The 23,298-nt window shown below is 42.4% G+C and overlaps 1 protein-coding gene across 1 annotated transcript in view; it reads right to left on the bottom strand.

Moving 5' to 3' along the window:
• The window catches only part of STAB2 (stabilin 2), a 473,152-nt gene that overhangs the window by 346,929 nt on the left and 102,925 nt on the right, over positions 1-23,298 (bottom strand). Inside the window, 5 exon segments of the mRNA XM_029599680.1 lie at positions 12,069-12,149; positions 16,680-16,733; positions 19,751-19,867; positions 19,969-20,031; positions 21,649-21,792. Of these exon segments, the coding sequence (XP_029455540.1) occupies positions 12,069-12,149; positions 16,680-16,733; positions 19,751-19,867; positions 19,969-20,031; positions 21,649-21,792 (459 nt within the window).

Here is a 23,298-nt window from a genome sequence, read left to right on the forward strand (position 1 = left end):
GTGTAACGTCAAAATGGTGGTGTTCTCAGATCCGGCTGGAGCCATTTTCTTGTATGGCCTTATGTTGCATGGGCCTGGGCCCCCGGTTGATTTCCTGCAAGGTAAGAGGGTGGTTGGAATGGCCTGGGGAAGCCTCAGCTGGGCTCTGCTTAGGCTCTGTTATTTTGGTAGGGGGGGGGGAGAGGGCAGGGAAGGCTTCAGGATGTGGCCGTGTGGGCCCAGGGAAGCCCTATTTCACTTTATTTTTCAGTTTGGTGTGTTTTTTTAATGTTGATTTGGCTTGGCAAAGAAATTGAACTAAAATAAATATTAAAATGAAACAAAAACAATTAAACTCCCCTGAAACAGAAAAATGAAATGAAACAAAATGTTTTGGCTACACATCACTAATAGCTGGATAGGGTTCAAGTTCTTCAGGTAAATGTACCTGGCTAAATTTAAACCTAACCGGCTAGACTCAGAATGTAGTCGGTTAGGTTTAAAGTTATTTGGGTAAACTTATCTGGATAACTATAGCCGAGTACTAGTAGGCAATTTTAACTGGGTAACTTGCCACTCACTAGCTTATTGAATATGGCCCTGATGGTCTCGACTAAATCTTATTTCCCTGGGAATCAAATGCAAGACTTTTGGACCAAAGCAGGAAAAAGATTGCATTGAAGCCTCCAAGTAATGTATATCAGAAGGAAAAAGACCAAGTAGTACAGCCTCCTAGAAGAAATGCAAAATTCTAGCAAGAACATGTCATTCAGGTCTGCTGATTTCATAGTCATTTGATGTCTTTTGGCTAAATTATAATTTTGTTGAATTCTGTTACCCAACAAGTGGCCAAGCTATCTGGCTAAAGATAGCTGGATAATTTGTTACAAATATTCAGCGGGATAAATGCTGCTTATACTCACTGAAAGTATCTAGCAACATGTAACCGGATAACTTAAAAATCTAACTGGCTATGTCTGAATACAACTGGTTAGGCTTTTATCTACTTAACCAGATATTTTCAAAAACATTTGGTTAAGCAGCACAGTAAAACCTTAAAATAAAATACCTTTGTGGGCCTGCAGCTATGCCATGCTCCCTCCTCAATATATTTAAATTGGCCCCACCAGGCAAAGTAGTGCCATGCCCCCATAAAAGTGAAATATTGGGGGGGGGGTCACAGCTTGGCCCCCATCCTATCTTGTTTCATTATTTTTGAATAAAAGTCTCCCTGCTGCCCCCCCCCCCCATCCCACCCACAATCACATTCTCAGGTACCCCCCGTGCCCACTAAGGATGTGGAGGGTCAAAAAAAAAAATCCATTTCCGTTTGCTCATTCATTTTGTAGGGCACAGTCATTAGTCAGATTCATTTGAAACAAAAGAAAAATAATCATTCCTTTGTTGCATTTGGTTTTTGTTTTACATTGAAGTCAATGTGATGTTCTGCCCTAGGCAGCTATGCCTTGTTTATAAACAGAGTTGGAATTGCTTCAGTTTCTTCATGTGAAGAGGTAGCCGAAGGGTAGCACAGATCTGATTTGGGTTTGTATTCTATGTCTGCAGTATATCTCATGAATATTCTCAGGTGTCAAGCAGTTTGCTTGATAGATGCTGCTCCTATGTTCTCAGCTAATTGTTTTTCACTGCTACGTCATCGATTCCTGTTGTCGACTGCAGGTTCTGCAGATAATTTACAGTAAAAAATAAAAATGTGGGCATTTCTTTAGAATCACTATTAGTGACCATCTGATTAGTATACTGTGCTTCTCTCGGCTAAACCATTACAGTCAAGGCTGTGGGCCGCTGTGATTTGGTGCTTGTTACTCTGTCCCCCAAAAGCTGCTTAATTGTGCTCAATGCACAAACTCCTTGGGACTCCAATGCTTTAGCACTCACTCTTATTTGGTAAATCTTTGTTTATCTTTATTGATGTTCAATGTAGCTGATCTGTACATGAGGGTCAGCTTTTCAGGCATGGCCATAATTTCTAATCCGCTATGATTTGTTTGTCTTCACAAATCATCTACTGGCACGCTAGCATCTGTTCTCTGCCATGGATTTCCTAAGTTACTCATACATATCATTTTGCCTTCTCAGTTAGCAAAGGCACAAGTGAGCTACAATAGAGAAATCAAAATATCTCAGGGATTTCCATACAAAGGAGCGAGGTTCTAGAATGCGGGGCATTGAGATGAGGGTTAAATAAGAAAATCAGTATCTGAAAGCATGGAAAGAAATGCAGGGGATCTCTGAGACAATATCAATGTAGGCCAGGGGGTATCTCTGCACAGAAGGGCTCACTATTCTCACTGGGCCATACTAATTACTGGAGATGAGCTCTAGCGGCTGTCAGCAGCAAGCTGCTCTGTCATGGCTTGCTGATGACAGCAGAGCATGTGCGACTTAGCCAGTTATGGCTTATCCACGGCAGGGAGGCGTGTGTGTGCCCTGCTCTACTTTGGCTTGCCTTTGGCAGTGGTGCTTGTGTCACTTTGTCTTCCTGACATCACATGCATATGAGCATCTGCATGGCAATGTTAACCGCGATGGATTTAAAATCCTTGTCTTCCTTTAATTTAGCAGGTCGCCAGCATGGCGGTGCACTTCAAATCCATTCTGATCTCTTCCTCAATAAGTCATCTGTTCCATCCAGACACATCTTACGTCATGTGATGTGTGAGCTCCTTCACCTCTGGTGATGTCTCAATATAGATCTTGTCTGGGGAGATCTCGATGTGCAGTGGCCTGCTGTGCTAGCTCAGTAGAGGAGCTGTTACAAGCTGTTCCTTTTCCATGTCACAGAATGCATTTTCCATCTGTCAGGTTCACTTTACATGACACAAGCTAATCCCCTAGGGAATGACAACAGTTCTTTCCCCAAGTGCCCCATCATGCTGCAATGGTATCATAGCTTCGGTGCCAGATGATTAACTTCCTCATTCCTTCAGTTACTCATTCCTGCCAGCTCATTCTGGCATGATTCATTTGTGTACCTGGTCTAGTCTCATGTATGTAGGAATGCTTCATCATTCCCTTTGATTACTGATTCCTGCAGTCAGATTCAGGTATGACTGCAGCACCATTTGTCAGGTATTCCATCTTACATTCCAGTCTCTCTGCTTTAATATCTTCACATATTCTTCTGCGGCTCTGCAACCTTACACTATATCATAGTAATTCTGTTTATTGCTGCAATGTCTCCGGAGATGATGATCTACATTTCAGTAGGTCTATTGTGGCACATCACATAATTTATCATGACCATTTCATACCTCCGCATCTGATAAAAGTTGGCACTCAACTTGGTCATAATGCTGTTTGACATGCCACAGGCCAGGTTGTCTGAGTTTATTGCCTTCTTGTCTTTTGTCAGGTGGAAGAAGGGGTTGGCATCCAGCTGCATGCTCTGGCTTTTCTCCCTAAACTGTGATCTTCCATTTGGCTACGTGATATTGATCGGGTACTTTCTCCTCGCTATAGTATCCTATACAGATGCATAATGATAGATATCAATGTTAATAAATACATAAGAGGAAATAATGCATCATATAAAATGTTTGTTTACATCACATGTTGTCACAACATCTTATCAACATCAACATCTTATTGTGAGCCATGGTTTTGAAAGTACAGCATGTCATTGGATGAATATGGGAAGGAGTGTGGTTAATGTGTATTGACTGGTTAATGTGAACTATATAAGGTGGATGGGTGGTATGTATGTGTCACAACGCCGGATGTGATGTGCCACAATAGACCAACTGAAATGCAGATCATCTCCGGAGACATTGCGGATGGTGGAGGTCATGTTGGTGACTACTGAAACAACATATGGAGGAGGTTCGGTAAATAAATATTTTTGAAATTGAGTAATGGTTTGTTGAGATATGGGGATAGTATAGTGCCTTGATGGTATGTGCAATGAATTTATTTTGTGTTTGAATTTGTAGGTGCACCCGTACATCGGGATAGTGGGGAAATTGGTAGTGAATTGAGATGGATAATACCCATGTGGTGGGATCATAGTAGATATAGATAGTATTTGATATCTGGACAATATTCATATTCATTTTAAGGGTACAGCATGGTTATTGATGAATGAGTGAGATGGTATGCATGGTTAGTAAGGTATGAGTGTAGTGAGTGATGCTTAATAGTATGAGGAGGGATTAATATTTGGGTTTTAGTACCATGTATTTGGATTTATAATATGATATGTGTGTCCATTTGGGTATGGGATTGTTTGGCATGTTTTATAACTATTGTCTTTTGGATGCATATCTATAATATTTATCTGTGAAAACATTTTTGTGAATATAAGTGTGTATATGAGTGTTGGTAATTTATGTAAAATTATAATAAATGTATTAAAAGATTTAATAAACCAGTTGGGTATGTGTTTCACAATATATTGATAAGATGTTGATAAGATGTTGTGATAACATGTGATGTAAACAAACATTTTATATGATATATTATTTCCTCTGATGTATTCATTAACATTGCTGTAACATATTCAGAGGTATTGCACTTACTTTGTATGTACCTTAATGATAGATACTAGACATCTCTACAGCATTGTACTCCTCTCTTGCTCTAACCTGTATTACTGCTTTACTACTGCCTTTAATTCACAAGTTATCTCATGATGTTAGTCATGGGCACAGTACTAGCCCATATGAACAGAGTCATTCCACTCTGAGGCTTCTTTGTCATTTATTGGAATGGATGCATATGCAACACACTTAAGGGTTCTTTCGGGGAAGACTGGGACCTTGGCCCAGATGATGGGATTTGGCCGGATCGGGGTGGTGATTCATCTGGCCTCCTTCAGGAGCATTACCAAGTTTGATGTACAGGCTTGTTACATTGTGACTAGATCAAGTACAATTACTGATATATGCAACATTACTAGGTCTAAGAATAATAACACCAAATGATTTAATGGGTCAAGAAAGTACAATGATAGATGGTTCCTGTCAGCTACTGTGCAAGCAACACAGAATATCTGATAACACCTGGAGGTGCCCAATAGTTTTCTCACCCCTCCCTCCACATATGGGAGCAGTTTCCACGTAACATCATAGAAGTAGTAGTTGCTCTTCTTAGATGAGGCCTTGATAGATGGAATGGCAACATACAATAAGCACTATTGAGCCCTGACGTACACACAGTAAAATGCAGAGTATTATAGCAGGATGCTGCATTACCGTGTTTCAAACATAGGCCTAGATGTGTTTGCTGCTTTATACTGAATTATTGAGTTTAAGTTTATGACTGCAGCTAGGTTGTAGGTAGGGATGTGCAGAGGGAAAAGATACGTTGCTATTCGGTATTCGTTGTGCCGGGACCCAACTCCGTTGCATCCGTTTTCATAGGGGGAAACCCGATTTGTCTATTAGTTGCATTCGGTATTTGTTTTCCATTAAAGTTGGAAAAACAAAAAAAAAACCCATCCCAACCCTTTAAATTTAATTAACTACAACCCCTCGCCCTCCTGACCCCCCCAAGACTTGCCAAAAGTCCCTGGTGGTCCAGTGGGGATCTGGGAGTGATCTCCTGCACTTGGGCCGTCGGCTTCCAGTAATCAAAATGGCGCCGATGGCCCTTACTATGTCACAGGGGCTACCGGTGCCATTGGTTGGCCCCGTCACATGGTGGGAGCAATGGACGGCTGGCACCATCTTGTACTCCTACCATGTGACAGGGACCGACCAATGGCACCGGTAGCCCCTGTGACATAGTAAGGGAAAAGGCTATCAGCGCCATTTTGAATACTGGCAGCCGACAGCCCGAGAGTAGGAGATCGCTCCCGGACCCCTGCTGGACCACCAGGGACTTTTGGCAAGTTTTGGGGGGGTCAAGAGGGTGGGGCTTTTAGTTAGTTTTTTTTATATTCGCTCCTTAAGACACACAAAATATTTGGTAATGATATGTTGCATTCGTGGGGGTTCGCCATACGTTTCACGGACCCACAAATGCAACGAAAAGAGACCTATCCATTGCGAATTGCGCATACGTTCAAAACGAATGCACATCCCTAGTTGTAGGGAGCCCTTGGCAAGTGAGGTTTGACTGCTGTGGCTCATGGCAGGGTTGACCATTTTCAAAAGCTCATAGCAAGTGTGTTCATAAGCTGATTGAACAAGGAATACCAAATAACCAGTCTTGCTGTCCCTTCGTTGCATGGGTGTGTAGAGAGAGCTGAGACTAGCTGCCAGTCAAGATTTTGGCTTTGATGGCTAGATTTGGCCCATTCACCGCCCACAAGAATTATGTTGCATATTCCTAAGTGACTCCTGATCTTTTATGGACCAGGATGTCGCTGTACTGCAGTTAACGTATTACCCAGTAACCAGCTATCAAACTGGAGGACAACGTAAGGGGTGAGACTTTGACAAAACTACATCCCAGACAGCTAGATGTGTTGAAAGGGTTGGCTTATATGGCCAGTGTTGCAGCAGCATGATGCTTATTATTAAGGCAAGAAGAATGCCTAAAAACTTTCAAGCAGAAGCTTAATACCTGGCTTTTCACGAAAGCATACACCTAAACTTCCCCTATCTCTCTCCACCGTGCTACCCCCCGCTCCTTTCCCTCCCTACTCCCCTCCTTTCACCCCCCCCTCACCTTATATTCTGCCTAAATTTTATATTATATGTTATCTCCCATTATTGTACATATTGTATATACTTGCTAATTTTGTTTATATCTCCCCCCCAATTACTCTCTTGTTAACATGTTATATTTGTTCGACGTTATTTGTTCGATGTAATGCGCCATCCCAGGCGTCTGTTTGCGTTACACTGTGAACCGATGTGATATCACCGATGAATGTCGGTATATAAAAACTTTAAATAAATAAATAAAATAATAAATAAATAAATAAATAAGTTTTTTTTTGATTGCACACTGGGCTGATAGGACACTGGGCTGATCATTTCAATGTATTATCCACTATGATGCCTAGATCTCTTTCCTGGGTGGTAATGCCTAAGATAGAAGCTAACTTTGTGTAACTACAACAAGGGTTATTTTTCCCTATATGCATCTTGTTAAATTTCATCACCATTTGGAAACCCAATCTTCCAGTCTCACAAGATCCTCCTGCAATTCATCACAATACTCTGCATAATTTTGTGTCATCCGCAAATTTGATCACCTCACTCATTGTACCCCTTTTCAGATCATTTATAAATAATATATCAAAAAGCAGCAGTCCAAATACAGATCCCTGAGGCACTCCAATGTTTACCTTTTTCTACTGTGAAAACTGACTATTTAATCCAACACTCTGTTTCCTGTCTTTTAACTAACTCGCAATCTACAAAAGGACATCACCTCCTATCCCATGACTTTTTAGTTTTCTTGGAAGCCTCTCATGCGGGAGTTTGTCGAACGCCTTCTGAAAATCCAAATACACCACATCTACTGTTTCATCTTTGTCCACATGTTTATTCACCTCTTCAAAAAATGTAGGAGATTTGTGAGGCAAGACTTCCCTTGGGAAAATCCATGCTGGCTGTGTTCCATCAAACCATGTCTATCTAAATGTTCTGTGATTTTATTCTTTATAACAGTTTCCACAATTTTTCCCGGCATTGAAGTCAGGCTCACCGTTCTGTAGTTTCCCGGATTACCCCTGGAGTCCTTTTTAAATATTAGGGCTACATTGGCAATCTTCCAATCTTCAGGTACAACGGATGATTTTAATGATTGGTTACAAATTAATTGAAATAGGTCTGAAATTTCATTATTTAGTTCTTTCAGAACCCTGGGGTATATACCATCCGGTCCAGGTGATTTACTATGCTTCAATTTGTCAATCTGGCCTACCACATCTTCCAGGTTCACCGTGATTTGGTTCAGTTGATCTGAATCATCACCCATGAAAACCTTCTCCACAATGGGTATCTCCGCAATATCCTCTTCAGTAAACACCGAAGCAAAGAAATCGTTTAATTTTTCCATGATGGCCTTCTCTTCTCTAGTGCCCCTTTAACCCCTTGATCATCCAATGGTCCAACTGACTCCCTTGCAGGCTTTCTGCTTCAGATATATTTTAAAAAGTTTTTATTGTGAGTTTTTGCCTCTATGGCCTATTTCTTTTCAAATTTTCTCTTAGTCTGTCTTATCAATGTCTTACATTTAACTTGCCAATGCTTAAGCTTTATCCTATTTTCTTCTGATGGATCCTTCTTCCAATTTTTGAATGAAGATCTTTTGGCTAAAATATCCTCTTTTACCTTACCTTTTAACCATGCCAGTAATTGTTTTGCCATCCTTCCACCTTTCTTAATGTGTGGAGTACATCAGGTCTGTGCTTCTAGGATGGTATTTTTTAACAATGTCCACACCTCTTGCACACTTTTTACCTTTGCAGCTGCACCTTTCATTTTTTTTCTAACTATTTTTCTCATTTTGTCAAATTTTCCCTTTTGAACGTTTTGTGCTAGAGCCGTGGATTTAATACTGTACCCCTTTCAGTCATTAATTCAAATTTGATCAGATTATGATCTCTATTGTTAAGCGGCACCACCACCATTATTTCTGTCACCAAATCCTGTGCTCCACTGAGAAATATATCTAAAATTGCTCCCTCTCTCGTCGGCTCCTGAACCAATTGCTCCATAAAACTGTCTTTTATTCCATCTAGGAACTTTATCTCTCTAGCATGTCCTGATGTTTCACTTACCCAGTCAATATTGGGGTAATTGAAATCTTCCATTATTACTGCACTACTAGTTTGTTTAGCTTCCCTAATTTCTCTTAGCATTTCACTGTCTGTCTCACGATTTTGGCCAGGTGGATGGTAGTATACTCTTATCACTATTCTCTTCCCCAACACACAAGGGATTGCTACCCATAAATTCGAATATACATTTAGGGGCGGATTTTAAGAGTTACGCGCGTAATATATGCGCGTAACCCTTTTAAACCCCTCCTGCACGCACCGAGCCTATTTTGCATAGGTCCGGCGACGCTCGCAAGCCCCGGGACGTGCATATATCCCGGGGCTTGAAAAAGGGGGTGGTCCGGGGGTGGAGCCATAGCCTCCAAGCACAGAGGAAATTTGACGCTGCAACCTACGCCTGCCTGGAGGCAGGCGCAACTTATAAGTTAAAGGTAAGGGGGGGTTTTAGGTAGGGCTGGGGGACGGGTTAGGTAGGGGAAGGGAGGAGAAGGGCGGAAGGAAAGTTCCCTCTGAGGCCGCTCTGATTTTGGAGCGGCCTCGGAGGGAATGGAGGAAGGCTGCGCGGCTCAGCATGCGCAAGTTGCACAATTGTGCACTCCCTTGCGCGTGCCGACCCTGGATTTTATAACATGCGCGCATGTTTCTTCTTAGACTTTCTCGCATTCGCATATAGGGGTAGATTTTCAAAAAGCGCGATTTGGCGTACTTTTGTTGGCGCATCAGGCGCAAACAAAAGTATGCTGGATTTTAGTAGATACGCGCATAGCCGCTAAAATCCTGGATCGGCGCACGCAAGGCTACCGATTCCGTATAGCCGGCGAGCGCAGCCTACCTCCGTTCCCTCCAAGGCCGTTCCGAAATCGGAGCGGCCTCGGAGGGAACTTTCTTTTGCCCTCCCCTCACCTTCCCCTCCCTTCCCCTACCTAACCCCACCCCCCCGGCCCTGTCTAAACCCCCCCCTTACCTTTGTCGGGGGATTTACGCCTCCCGGAGGGAGACGTAAATCCCCGCGCGCCAGCGGGCCGCTAGCGCGCCGGGACGCGACCTGGGGGCGGGTCCGGAGGGCACGGCCACGCCCCGGACCGCCCCGGGCCGTAACCACGCCCCCGGACCCGCCCCCGAAACGCTACGTCCCGCCCCGAAAACGCCGCGCGGATCGGGCCTGCCCCCGACACGCCCCCCCTCGGAAAACCCCGGGACTTACGCGAGTCCCGGGGCTCTGCGCGCGCCGGTAGGCCTATGTAAAATAGGCGCACCGGCGCGCAGGGCCCTGCTCGCGTAAATCCGGGCGGATTTACGCGAGCAGGGCTCTTAAAATCCACCCCATAAACATTTCAAAGTGTGTTTTTTTTTTATTTACATTCTGCTTTTCAGTTAACATGGATAAATTGGAATCTTTTAGCTCAGGTCATATTTTAATTATAAGCACTTGGACTTCTTTTCTTATTATTGGAACCTCTCTGTTGGGATGCCCTAACTCTAATACTTAATTAGCATCCTTTGAAGATACCTCCCTCCGAACCATGCACTGATGAGCGACTATCGGCTTTCCCCTTTGTTCTAGTTTAAAAGCTGCTGTATCTCCTTTCTAAAGGTTAGCACCACCAGCAGCCTGGTTCCTCTCTGGTTAAGGTGGAGCCTATCCCTTTGGAAAAGACTCCCCCTTTCCCAAAAAGACTCCCCCTTTCCAAAAAACTGAATCCCTCTTCCCTACACCATCGACTCATCCACACTTTGAGACTCCGGTGCTCTGCCTGCCTCTGGGGACCTGCACGTGAAACAGGGAGCATTTCAGAGAATACCACCCTGGAGGTTCTGGATTTCAGCTTTCTACCTAAAAGCCTAAATTTGGCTTCCAGAACGTCTCTCCCACATTTTCCTATGTCATTGGTGCCCACATGTACCACAACAGCTGCTCCTCCCCAGTTCTGTCTATAATCCTATCTAGGTGATGCGTGAGGTCCGCCACCTTCGCACCAGGTAGGCATGTTACCAGGTGGTCCTCACGCCCACCAGCAACCCAGCTGTCTACATTCCTAATAATTGAATCATCAACTATGATGGCTGACCTAACCCTTCCCTCCTTGGCAGAAGAACTGGGGGAGACATCCTCAGTGCGAAAGGACAATGCACTACCTGGAGAGCAGGTCCTTGCTACAGGATCATTTCCTGCTGCATCAGGGTGATTTATTTATTTAGAACTTTTATATATCTTAATTATGATTTTCAATCATGATGGTTTGCAATAAGTCGGGCATAAATTTTTATTTATTTATTTGTTGATTTTTATATACTGACATTTGTCGGAACATCATGCCAGTTTACATTGTAACAAAAAACAAGAGAGAGAAATACAATAAACAGGGAAGGGAATGGGGGAGCAGTAATGAAGGAGGAGAGAGGACAGCAGTAGGGAGGATAGGGAAAGAGAGAAATTTGATAGGAACATTTGAAGAAAATAAATTAACAATAGACAATATGTACAGGTGGGCTGGTAGGTACCAGACCAGTGATGGCAGTGACAGGGAGAGGTGGGGAGGGGGAGGGGGGGAATGGTAGGGTGGGCTTAAAAGAGGGTGAGGGGAAACATAACAGAATTTAGGCGTCATTGCTTAGGGGGAAGAAACACTATATTTTGGAGTCTTTGCTTGGGGTGAAGAAAGGGGGAGAAAAGGAGAGGCAGAGAGGAGGAGGGGGGAAAGGGTGGGCTGTGGGGTTAAAGTGCAAGCTAAGTTTGGTCAACATCTGGATATGCTAATGTAAAGAGCCAGGTTTTGAACCCTTTTGTAAATTTAGACAGGTTAGGTTCTAGACGGAGGGCCGTGGGCAGAGTGTTCCATAGGGAAGGGCCAGCAATAGAGAAGGCCCTTTCTCTGGTTGAGGTGTGGTGTGCAGTTTTTAGGGAGGGGGTGTATAGGGTACCAGCAAGGTTGGATCTGGAGGGGCGGGTAGATGATCGGAAAAGAGGTGCATTCTCAAGCCAAGTGTGATTTTGATTGTACAATAAATTGTGGAGAATGGTGAGTGTTTTGTATTTTATGCGTGAGGTTATGGGTAACCAGTGGAGGTCTTTTAGGATAGGGGTAATGTGATAAACAATTAAAATAATCAGAAAAATACAATAAAATGTAAAGCTTTAAAAAGTAACCAAAAATAATGAAATTAAATAGTAAAATAAATTTTAAATAAATAAATAAATAAATAAATAAAAGTGCCAGCTAAAAAGTATTAATGAGACTTTCCTTCTCCCTCTCGGTTCAGATGGTATTTGACTTTGATTTTGCCCATTCCTGAGCTGCATCAATAAAATGTTTTTTCCTTTCCTGTGCCACAAAAATACATTTTGATATTATGCTGTGTCTGTGTGGTTTCCTTGAAGAGGTATACTTACATTGCTTGTTGTGTTAAACCGGATAAATTGGTTAGCCATGCTCATGATGTGAGGGGTTGAGATAATATTGGCAACACTCAACTGAAAAGAAAAAAATGAAGTAGATATTCTCTTTTTTAATTTGTGCAAGACATAGGGAAGATAACTTTGAAACAAATGCACATGAAGGCATTTACTGTACATGCGCATATGGCCGTGAGCAGATCTACACTAATATGTTACAACCTGCGCATATGATACGCATGCATTTTATAAAATATATGTATCTCTACCTCACAGCATATATGTGCATGTAGGCTTATGTACGAATACGTGCAATCTATTGAAAGAATGTATATCAATGCCTTAAATGCACAAACATTTCCTACCTGTTTTAAAAATATACACGTGTTTATTTTATGCATAAAAACAAGAGAGGCCTTACTTGCATAGATCAGGATTTTACATGCGTGAATCAGTGTATTTTATAACATTGAGTGTCAAAGAAATTACCCGTTATACCAATTAGTCCACCAGTTCGCCCAGTCCTCTCCAGGACATTGAGACCCTTCTGGTTCTTCAGCCTGAACTCCTCCCAGTTCACCTAAACCTCCCACCCAGTCAGTACTGCACAAAAAATATGTTTAATATAATTTATGCTAGATAATTAGCAGGTATAACATTATTCAAGTAAGTTGGCAAAAGTGTGTGTGAATATGTCTTTTAAAATAGCAACTTCTGTGCATAAATGTTGGACCCACTCCAGAATACGCCCCTTTCTATATGCATAAATGCTAATTTTTATGCATGTAACATTTTAAAAATTCTTCTCACATTGTACACTGGAAATGTACTATTATCCATATAGATGAGAGGATTCTGGATGGGGTTGGATTTGCATGCATACTTTTTGATTTAAAAAATATGCATGTAAATTCTCTCAGCAAAAGTATGCACACCAACTAGCTGATGTTATTGTGTGTGTGCAGTTTTGCCCGGATTATTTTCAGAATGTGTAAGTCAGCTTTGAAAACTGGTGTAACTTTTGGGCAACTAATTAATGCACAATGCCATAAAATTACCCCCATACATGCTTTATTGAATGTATGTATTATATTCTAAATTGTTAACTGGATTTGTTGCAAGCCACTTTGGAGGAATCTTTTTGACTGGAAAGGTGGGATTTATATCTAATAGATAGCTTCTCCAGCCTTGAAAGTGTCATTCCACAATTGTAAGTCAGCTGCAGACATTAAAATCTCTCTCATTTGGAGATAATTATTTTCTCCATATGTGGCTATTTGCCATCTATTTATCAAAGGTCCTAAGAATTCTGTGAGTTTTCATTTGCTATATACAGTTTTGGTCAGTACACATTTTGGGCTAGATTTTAAAAGCCCTGTGCGCGTAAATCCTGCCGGATTTACGTGCGCAGGGCACTCGCGCGCCGGTGCACCTATTTTGCATAGGCTGCCGGTGCGCACAAAGCCCCGGGACGCGCGTAAGTCCCGGGGCTTCGTAAAAGGGGCGAGAGGGGGCGTGTCCGGGGGTCAGGGGTGGTCCGGGGTGGGTCCGGGGGCGTGATGACGGTTCGGGGGTGGGCCGGGAGGGCGGTCCTGAGTCCCCCGGCACTGCAGCCTGTGCCGGGGGATGCCGAGGCAGCGCGCAGGTTACGCCTGCTTCAAGCAGGCGTAACCTGCACAACAAAGCTGGGGGGGATTTAGGTAGGGCTGGGGGGGTGGGTTAGATAGGGGAAGGGAGGGGAAGGTGGGGGGACGCGGAAGGAAAGTTCCCTCTGAGGCCGCTCCGATTTCAGAGCGGCCTCGGAGGGAACGGAGGCAGGCTGCGCGACTCAGTGCACGCAGGCTGCCGATTTTGCGCAGCCTTGCGTGCGCCGACCCTAGATTTTATAAAATCCAGCGTACTTTTCTTCGCGCTGGTTGCACAAACAAAAGTACGCGCGCACGCGCGTACTTATTTAAAATCTACCTCTTTATTAGAAAAGTGTCTAAAAAACATAATACTCTTTGCCCTTTATTTTGTGCAAGAATACATTAAAAAGATAACTTTCAGAGATGTCCATGTGGCCCCATATAGATGCATTTATGGGTGCATGGAGATCCACAATATCTGGTCTGCACAGATTATAAAATATGCATATATCCACACCAACATATGCACACATGTTTCAGTATGCGTGAGTAGGCACTGAAAGTGCGTATGTTCTCTACCTATATTATAAACATATTCACATATATTTTACACACAAAGAATAAATAACTTGTTTGCATAAAACCCTGATTTACATGTGAAAGTAGGCGTAGATTTTAAAATATGCACACAGTTTCTGGCGGAATGTTATCCGTTATGTACAAACTGTTACAGGATGTACTCTACCTTTGCTATCCTCGGTGTTCCTTTTTGATAGTTTGTCTGGGGTGGCGATTGGTTGTAAGTATGTGCACCTATGGATTCGTAAAGTGTTACTTTTGGCTAAGTGAGCCATTTTGCAATGTTGGTTGGGGAAGATCCCCCTAAAATGACTCAATTAAGGAATCATATTCATTATGGGGTAGATTTTATAAATCTACGCGCGCACGAACAAAAGTACGTCGGATTTTATAAGATACGCGCGGCTACGTTTTCTTCCGCGTCCCCCCGCCTTCCCCTATCTACGTAGCCGCACGTATCTTATAAAATCCGGGGTCAGCGCAAGCAAGGGGGTGCACATTTGTGCAACTTGCGCGCCGAGTCCTGCGCGTGCTGCCCGTTCCCATCCTAACCCACCCCCCCAGCCCTATCTAAACCTTCCCCCTACCTTTGTTGTTAAATTTACATGTGCCGGAGGCAGGTGTAACTCTGCGCATGCCAGTGGGCTGCTGGTGCACCATCACCTGACCCGGGGGCTGGTCCTGAGGCCTTGACCACGCCCCCGGGCCGGCACCACGCCCCCGGAACGCCCTGAAATTCGCGCTGCCCACCCGACACGCCCCCCTTGCGAAGCCCCGGTACTTACGCACATCCCGGGGCTTGCGCGGGCCGCCGAGCCTATGCAAACTAGGCTCGGCGCGCGCAGGGGTTTTTTAAAAAGGTTACGCGTGTACCTTATGCGCGTAACCCTTTTAAAATCCAGCCCTTTATGTGTATTAATGAGAAATATATGGAGAAATAAGATTTAATGAAGTGTAGAAGAACATTCTTGTTAGTGTAGGATTTCTGTTTACAGTCCCTATCACCTCATGCCAGAAGCTTAGTTCTTAATGATTATAATGCTCCCCCTGATGGGGAAGGGGATGGGGGGTTATCACAATGGGTTTATACACAGTTGTAAAATGTGGGCATTGGTAAGAACACACCAATGCTTTGCTTATTTTTCTTCTGCTTTGTTTATTTTCTCTTGTGTGTATAACTAATAAAAAGATTAAAACATAAAATATGCACACGTACTTCAAATCACCAGCTTTCTAATGCCTCCACCAGTTTACTCAGTCATTCTCCAGTTCATCAAGACCCTACAAGTACTTCGCCCTGAACTCCCCCAGTTCCCCCAGACCTACCACCCAACAATAGCAGACAACTGACTATTCTAATATCAATTGCACTAGATAATTAACAGGTGTATAACTGTGCAAATAAGTTGTCTAATGTATTTGTGAAAATCTCTTATAAAATAATTTATGCATGAAACCATTGGCCCCGCCCCAGAATGCCCCAAGACCACCCCGTTACCATAGATGGTAACTTTCAAAAGGGCATTTGGGCGCAGATATACGTATGTGAGTATGTCAGCACACACCCAGAGACGTGGACATTTTATAACATACACGTACACAGCCACATAAAGTTCGGTTTGAGCCACGCAAGTGGGGGAATTTTATAATAGGCGCGTGTCCACGCCATGACCAGTTTCAGTAGTTCACCCAGTAGAGCTAAGTCCTCCAATGCCCTTGGTTCTTTAGCCTGTAGTTCTCCCACTTACCCGCGACCCCTTAAACAGCTCACACATGCCTGGAAATAGTTTTATTAGGACCTTCACCTCCTCCATAGCAGAAGTAAAACTATGCAGTACAGGCAGGACTCGTGCACACATCTCTTGGCACTGCCCCAAAACACCCATGCCCGCTCACACTACACCCACATTTCACCCCTCTTTTGCCCACAGTGAGATAATAGTGCATCAAGACTTGTGCGTGCGTGTGGGCGGCTTTTAAAATAGGATGGACACGTGGCTGTCCCACATGCATGCACATCTCCTGTTTTTGGCAAATGCCTGGCTTTTAAAATTCATCTTATAATTTTGATGTTTATAAAATAGCATGCATGTAAATGCAAGCTACTTATGTGCATATATGCTAATTTTACACGTTTAGCTTTTTAAAAATTAACTTGTAAATGTGAGCAACTCTGCCAGATATTGTATGCTACATTATACTACTGTCTACCTACATAATACCTGCACTTTAATCATAACAGCAAAATAAAGAGACAAACCTGCAAAATGTTTTCTACACTTAATTGTAAAACTGCAACTGGCACAGTAGGCTTTTGTGTTTATTTTTTTTAATTTGCAGCATTGCAATACCCTGACAATATTTCTGTATTATTATGTAAATCATAAATTATTATACCAACCTGAACATAAGGGATGATATGGTATCGCAAGAACTCTAGAAGCTTCTTTGACCCCTAAAAAATTTAAAAAATTATGAAATCTTTACACAATACCTAATCACCAGGAAACACATAGTGCTATTTTTTCAATATGACCCAAATGCAGCAAACATTGCTATTTGTTCAAACAGATATCTATAGGAAAGGAAGGGTGCCTAGCATCAAGGTGTGATACAAAGTTGCATCTGATTTTTGCAAACATAAATATAAACTGTATTGACACCAACAGACTAATTTTGATACCAGTGGCATTATAAGGTAGAATAAAACACCTGCTCATAAACACATCTAGAAATTCCTAACTTCAAAGAAATCTTCATGGTACATTTTTTTCTGCGTAACAAACCATATGTGAGCAGTATAGCGCTAAAAGTTCAAGGGTCCTTGTAGAAGTGATGAAAATCAAAACTCAGTCAGTGAGGAGTATTTCCAAAACATTTATTCAAACAACAGTCGGTATCAAACCCCTGACACGGACAGTGTTTCACCACAAGGGCTCCGTCAGGAGAGACTGAAGCACAAAGATAACGACACGCGCCAATGGACTAATCAAATGGAACAGCTGCAAACTTGCACGGAAGGAATGAGGAAGGAGTTAAGATGCCTGAAACAGCAGCTGCAATAATAACTCAAATTCCGGAGGGCAAAAACAATATGGGGCAGATTTTAAAAGCCCTACGCGCGTAAATCCAGCTGGATTTATGTGTGTAGGAGGGGTTACACACGCTGGGCCTATTTTCAGAGCGGCCTCAGAGGGAACGGGGAAAGCCATCGGGGCTCGTTGCACACAAGGTGCACTAGTGTGCACCCCTTGTGTGCGCTGACCCCGGATTTTATAACATGCGTGCGGCTGCGCACGCATGTTATAAAATCGGGCGTACATTTGTGAGCGCCAGGTTGCACGCACAAATGTACGCCCACGCGTACCTCTTAAAATCCAGCCCTAAGAAGGGAGGAGGGACACGCCAATTTTTAAATGTTTATTTTTAATTGTTCGTCGTGACACTGAACGAATGCTGCACCACAGTGTCAGGAACTGAAATGAAGTCTGGAACCACCCATTAAGGAACTGTCTTTAGAATCAACAAAAGCGTTCTGTGAACATTTTCTTTTTGTGCTTGCATCATTATGAGGGTAATTTTGTAGTAACCCATATGAAGCACTGGGCAAATGCCACACAGCAGCAGTTGCAGCCCAAAACAGCAGTGATAAAGCTGCATCGTGCTTCCTGGAAGGTGCGAGATAACCTGCAAAGAGTAGCAGTTGAGTGCCATGTGGGAACTTGATCTACCTTGGGTAGATGCACATAAAATCACTGCTGGGCAGACTAGATAGGCCTTTTTTGACTTTATCTGCGATCATTTACTATCATATTTTTAATCTTAATGCAATTACCCACAGCAATTACTATAGATTTTAAAGCAATTATCCAGTTTTCAAAAGGAAAGCATGCACATCCTTCCTCATTAAAAATGATCCCATCAAAACTATCCACACATATTTACAACTGCTAATATGTGCACAGGGACGGTAACTTTCAAACCGGCCTGTGTGTGTACATTTGTGCATATGTTGGTGCACACCCAGGGAGGCGGCATGTGCGTGTATGTTATAAGATAGCCTGACTGTGCGCACGTGACCCCAAATTTTAAGTAGGCGTGCGCATGAGGACACAAATCCCGTTTCTACCGCAAAAATCAGGGGATTTTATAAAGGGCGCACGCCAGTGCTATTCCCAGTTTTAACAGTTCGTCCCCAGTTCACCCAGTTATGGGTCCTCCAAGACCCCCTAGTTTTATAGACTTCACTCCCCCCAGTTAGCCCCGAACCTTAAAACTCTGCAGATTTGCCTATTTTTCTTTCTTTTTTTTTTTTTTTTAACTTACATGTCATCCATAGCAAAAGTAAAAGTTGCACAGCAGGGGCCTTGGTGTTTGCCGCATCGTGTAAGTTTTATGCGCACATCTCAGGTTCACACACCGAAACACCCATGTCCTGCCTAGACCATGCCCACACCCTGCCCTTTTTTTTTGAAAACTTTGGAGATGTGCGTGCTCCAGGAGATACACACATATTTCAGCAGCTTTTAAAATCCACTCAGTACGCACAAGCCCGACATATTTGCTCATCCCCTAATTAATGTGTTTGTCTGGCTTTTAAAATTCACCTTATAGTTTTTCTGGGAAAATGTTACATACATAAGTTTGAATATGTAAAGGTATGTGTGGGTAAGTACAAATCCCTCCACAAACCTGCCTTGGTTATGGCTGCTTACTCTGGGCAAATCCACACGTATATAGGGGATAATTTTCAAAAGGATTTACACACATAAAACTGGGTTTTACATGCATAAATGGACTTTATGATAGTAACTTTCAAACATGCATGATTGTGTCAATGAGTGCTCGCACATGGGTGCACAACCACAAAGGAGGCCATTTTGTATCATGTATCATACCTTGCAAAATGTGTGTATTTTTGCCATGCTGATTGTGCACTGCCCTGTGTAAGCATGTACATCATAAGTGCACATCTGTGCACTCATGCATGCGCATGCTCACACATGCTTCTATGAGGGCGGCACTTCCTTTTCTTACAGGGTGTGCCGAGTCTGCTGACAGAATACCTCCATCAGTGTGCCAGCCAAATTTTACTACATGGGTTGTTGCCCATTTGGCATCCCTGTTGGTAGAAAGTGAAAGAAGATTATTTCCCTGTGCTGGTGTGAGGTGAAACTTCTGATGCAGCATGCTGGCCTGGGAGGAGCTGTAGCAAGCATTTGACAGGGGAGCCTTCTACAGACATGGGGTATGTAGTGCATGGGGGGGCCTCATACCTATTAACTTTTCTTTTGCCCTACACTTCCCCAACTAAAGCAATATCCTCTAACAGAATGGGAGCACATGTTGCAAAGTGCACGTACTTCTGCAGGTGGAGGAGATAAAGTAGAATTACTTTTGTGTATGAAAATTAATGAGAATTCATGCCTCGGTTTAACATTCATTCCGATCATACATTCAGAACATCTGTACCTCTGTAGTAAGTAGATAATCCAGTGCACCATCTTTCATGTTTTGCAAAGCTCCATTGTTCGGCACAAAAATGGTATAATGTCCATCCTGGCTCAAGTCTTGTCCTAGGTTAGTTTTCTATTAAGACAGATGCTATAATTGGTATTTGTCTTAAAAGTGCATACATTATGTAAATTGCTTACTTCACATATTTAATAATTGATAGTCAGACATCTTACTTGCAGTAAGTGTGTAAATGTTTGGTATCTTGCGTTGTCTCCAAGTATTGCCATTATTGTTTGCTAAAAATCATATAAGCAGATATTAATACAAAATTATTTTTATGAAGGAATTTATTCACCTTGTTCTTGAGAGAGAGAGAGAGAGAGAAACTATCTACAAGACCCTTCTAGTAGTTAGCTATATATATCTCTATAGGAAGTCCACTGAATAACTTGAGGTGAGGTTTAGGTAGTAGTATAGGGGTTAGGGGCCACTTTTACATGCAGAGTGAGACGTACGAACAGAACAGTGCACTCTTGTGAAGATATGATGTCCTTTGGAGTAAGGAAACTCACACAACGATGAGATTTGTACAATGTTCTCTCAACCTAGCCTAAACATGCCCAAAGCAGAATTTGTGAATGATATTGCACAGCTTAATTGTATGTTATGGCTTTATGAAGTCAGCCCATTTTTACAGAAATCCTGCCCCCAATCCCTCCACTTTTAAAAATTTGCATCGCACCATGCGTTATGGTGCTTGATGCGATTTGATAAATGACCCTGTAAGTTTGGCACTTAGCTGGACAAACACTGGGCTTTCAAATTTCCCGCTTTCAATTCTAATTCAGTTGAGTCACACTGTTTTACAGACATCCATACTCAATGCATATTGCAAGCATCAAAAATCTAAAACATAATGAAATATATCATCATGAAATATAAAGCAAACTAATATTTGTAGGGTTTGTAGGGTTTTATATACCGTTATTCGGTAGAGCCATCATAACGGTTTACAAATCTGCAATTATCATCCAACATATGCAATTATCTTACAATCAAATGGAGTTAACATACGGTAGTAGTTGGGAACAGTAGGGTTTTGTGAACAATCAACATATTTTCTTAGTCGTTGAATAACAGAATATTGTGGAGAACATTTTCAAAGAACTTAACGGATCAAGGGAGTGAGCAGGGAGGGGGAGAAAAGGAGGGTACATCAGGAGAGCATGAAGGAGGAGGATTATGCATAAGATACACCCAGAGGCCATATTCTCATTCTTCTCAGCTCTTTCAGCCTCCTGTGTAGTTCATGCAACTCTTCCTCTATGTTGTCCCATTGGCAGGAATGAGCTCCCTCTATAGATCTTCACTGGCACACAGTAGTCAATTTGATGACTAGTGAATTCTGTAATGAAAATCTGGTTTTGTTTAAGCATCTGTCTTGCTTCCATGAATAAAAATGTAAATGTTAGGTAAAAGTCTTCCATTTGAATCATTTGAAATTAAGATGAACAAATACTTTGCAGCATACGCAAAAGGATTTAATAAAGATGTTGGCTTTCTCACTCATTATCAGACATAGGCCCTTGAGAACTATAAGGTTTTAGGGATTCTGTTATATCTGTCCACTCATCCACCCTATTCCTTTACTGAGTTGTAATTGTAATGTATCCTGCAACTTCCTGGCATGCGCAGACAAGCTCATACTTATTTAAACCCTGGATAACTGCACACGCTCTCCACTGAACTGATGAAGACGGCATGCATGACTCCTGAAAGCTAGTCACAGATATATTGAATTAGTCCAATGAAATGGTCTCACCTACAACTTATTTGTTGACTCATATTTTTACCATTTAAATCAGTTACATTCATACAACATTCTATATTCTGAACAAGTTGAAAGATCTCACCTCTGAATTGCTCTCAAGAGTTGGCTCTACATTGTCCATTGCTTTGTCAACAATATGGAGTAATCCATTGGAAGCAATTATATTCCCTTCTGTGATTTTTACTTTCCTTTTACCGCCATGAATTCTAATTTTAAATTGACTGTCCTAGGCAACAAATAATAGATATTAACATTCATTTCTATATTAGAGAACCCTTTATTGAAAGTTATTTTGAAGTGAAAGTCCAAGTAGAAGGTTCCTTTCTCATAACAAAACACTTTATAGAATATAACACTGGTATCCTGGACCACAGGCCTCACTCATCCTCATGTAACCCTTACCCGGGCCGTTTAGTTCCAAGGGCACACAATCACTTTTATAACCTCTGGGGCTGCTCCAGCTTGCTGAATCCTCCCCAGCTTAACGCTTGATCCCTGGGGGGGGATTCTTAAGCATATTAAATCGGTAGGTCCAGAAAAGTCTTTTAACAAATAATTTCTGATGAGGTAGTATGGCTAGATCACTTTTGTTGGCTATCCCTTAAGATTCAGGAGTCACAGCTTTTAGCTAGCAATTTCTTAGCGCACAACACATGCCCGTGCACTCCGTCCCTCGTGCAGAAGACGGTGCCCCTTGCGTGCCGCTGGTTTTATAGCATTTTGTCGCAGTTATGTTCTATCACTTCTAATACATAAGAACATAAGAACATGCCATACTGGGTCAGACCAAGGGTCCATCAAGCCCAGCATCCTGTTTCCAAAAGTGGCCAATCCAGGCCATAAGAACCTGGCAAGTACCCCAAAAACTAAGTCTATTCCATATTACAGTTGCTAGTAATAGCGGTGGTTATTATTTAAGTCAACTTAATTAATATCAGGTAATGGACTTCCCCTCCAAGAACTTATCCAATCCTTTTTTAAACACAGCTATACTAACTGCACTAACCACATCCTCTGGCAACAAATTCCAGAGTTTAATTGTGCGTTGAGTGAAAAAGAACTTTCTCCAATTAGTTTTAAATGTGCCACATGCTAACTTCATAGAGTGCCCCCTAGTCTTTCTATTATCCGAAAGAGTAAAAAACCGATTCACATCTACCCATTCTAGACCTCTCATGATTTTAAACACCTCTATCATATCCCCCCTCAGCCGTCTCTTCTCCAAGCTGAAAAGTCCTAACCTCTTTAGTCTTTCCTCATAGGGGAACTGTTCCATTCCCCTTATTTTGGTAGCCCTTCTCTGTACCTTCTCCATCACAATTATATCTTTTTTGAGATGCGGCGACCAGAATTGTACACAGTATTCAAGGTGTGGTCTCACCATGGAGCGATACAGAGGCATTATGACATTTTCCGTTTTATTCACCATTCCCTTTCTAATAATTTCCAACATTCTGTTTGCTTTTTTGACTGCCGCAGCACACTGAACCGACGATTTCAATGTGTTATCTACTATGACGCCTAGATCTCTTTCAGCTCGATACAGTAACATTCATTTGAAGATTTCTCGTCTGTAACGAGCTCACTGCGCACAATTCGGACGCGTAAGGCAAACCAGCGATACAGTCTCCAGTTTCGCGCGTCCGTAGCGCTTCTTAAAACAGACGCATAACCCTTCCCCACCCGGCATGTAAATGAACGAATTAGCTGTATAATGAAGGAATTAGCTATT

The sequence above is a fragment of the Rhinatrema bivittatum genome, chromosome 4, assembly GCF_901001135.1.
Source record: "Rhinatrema bivittatum chromosome 4, aRhiBiv1.1, whole genome shotgun sequence".
NCBI lineage: Eukaryota > Metazoa > Chordata > Amphibia > Gymnophiona > Rhinatrematidae > Rhinatrema > Rhinatrema bivittatum.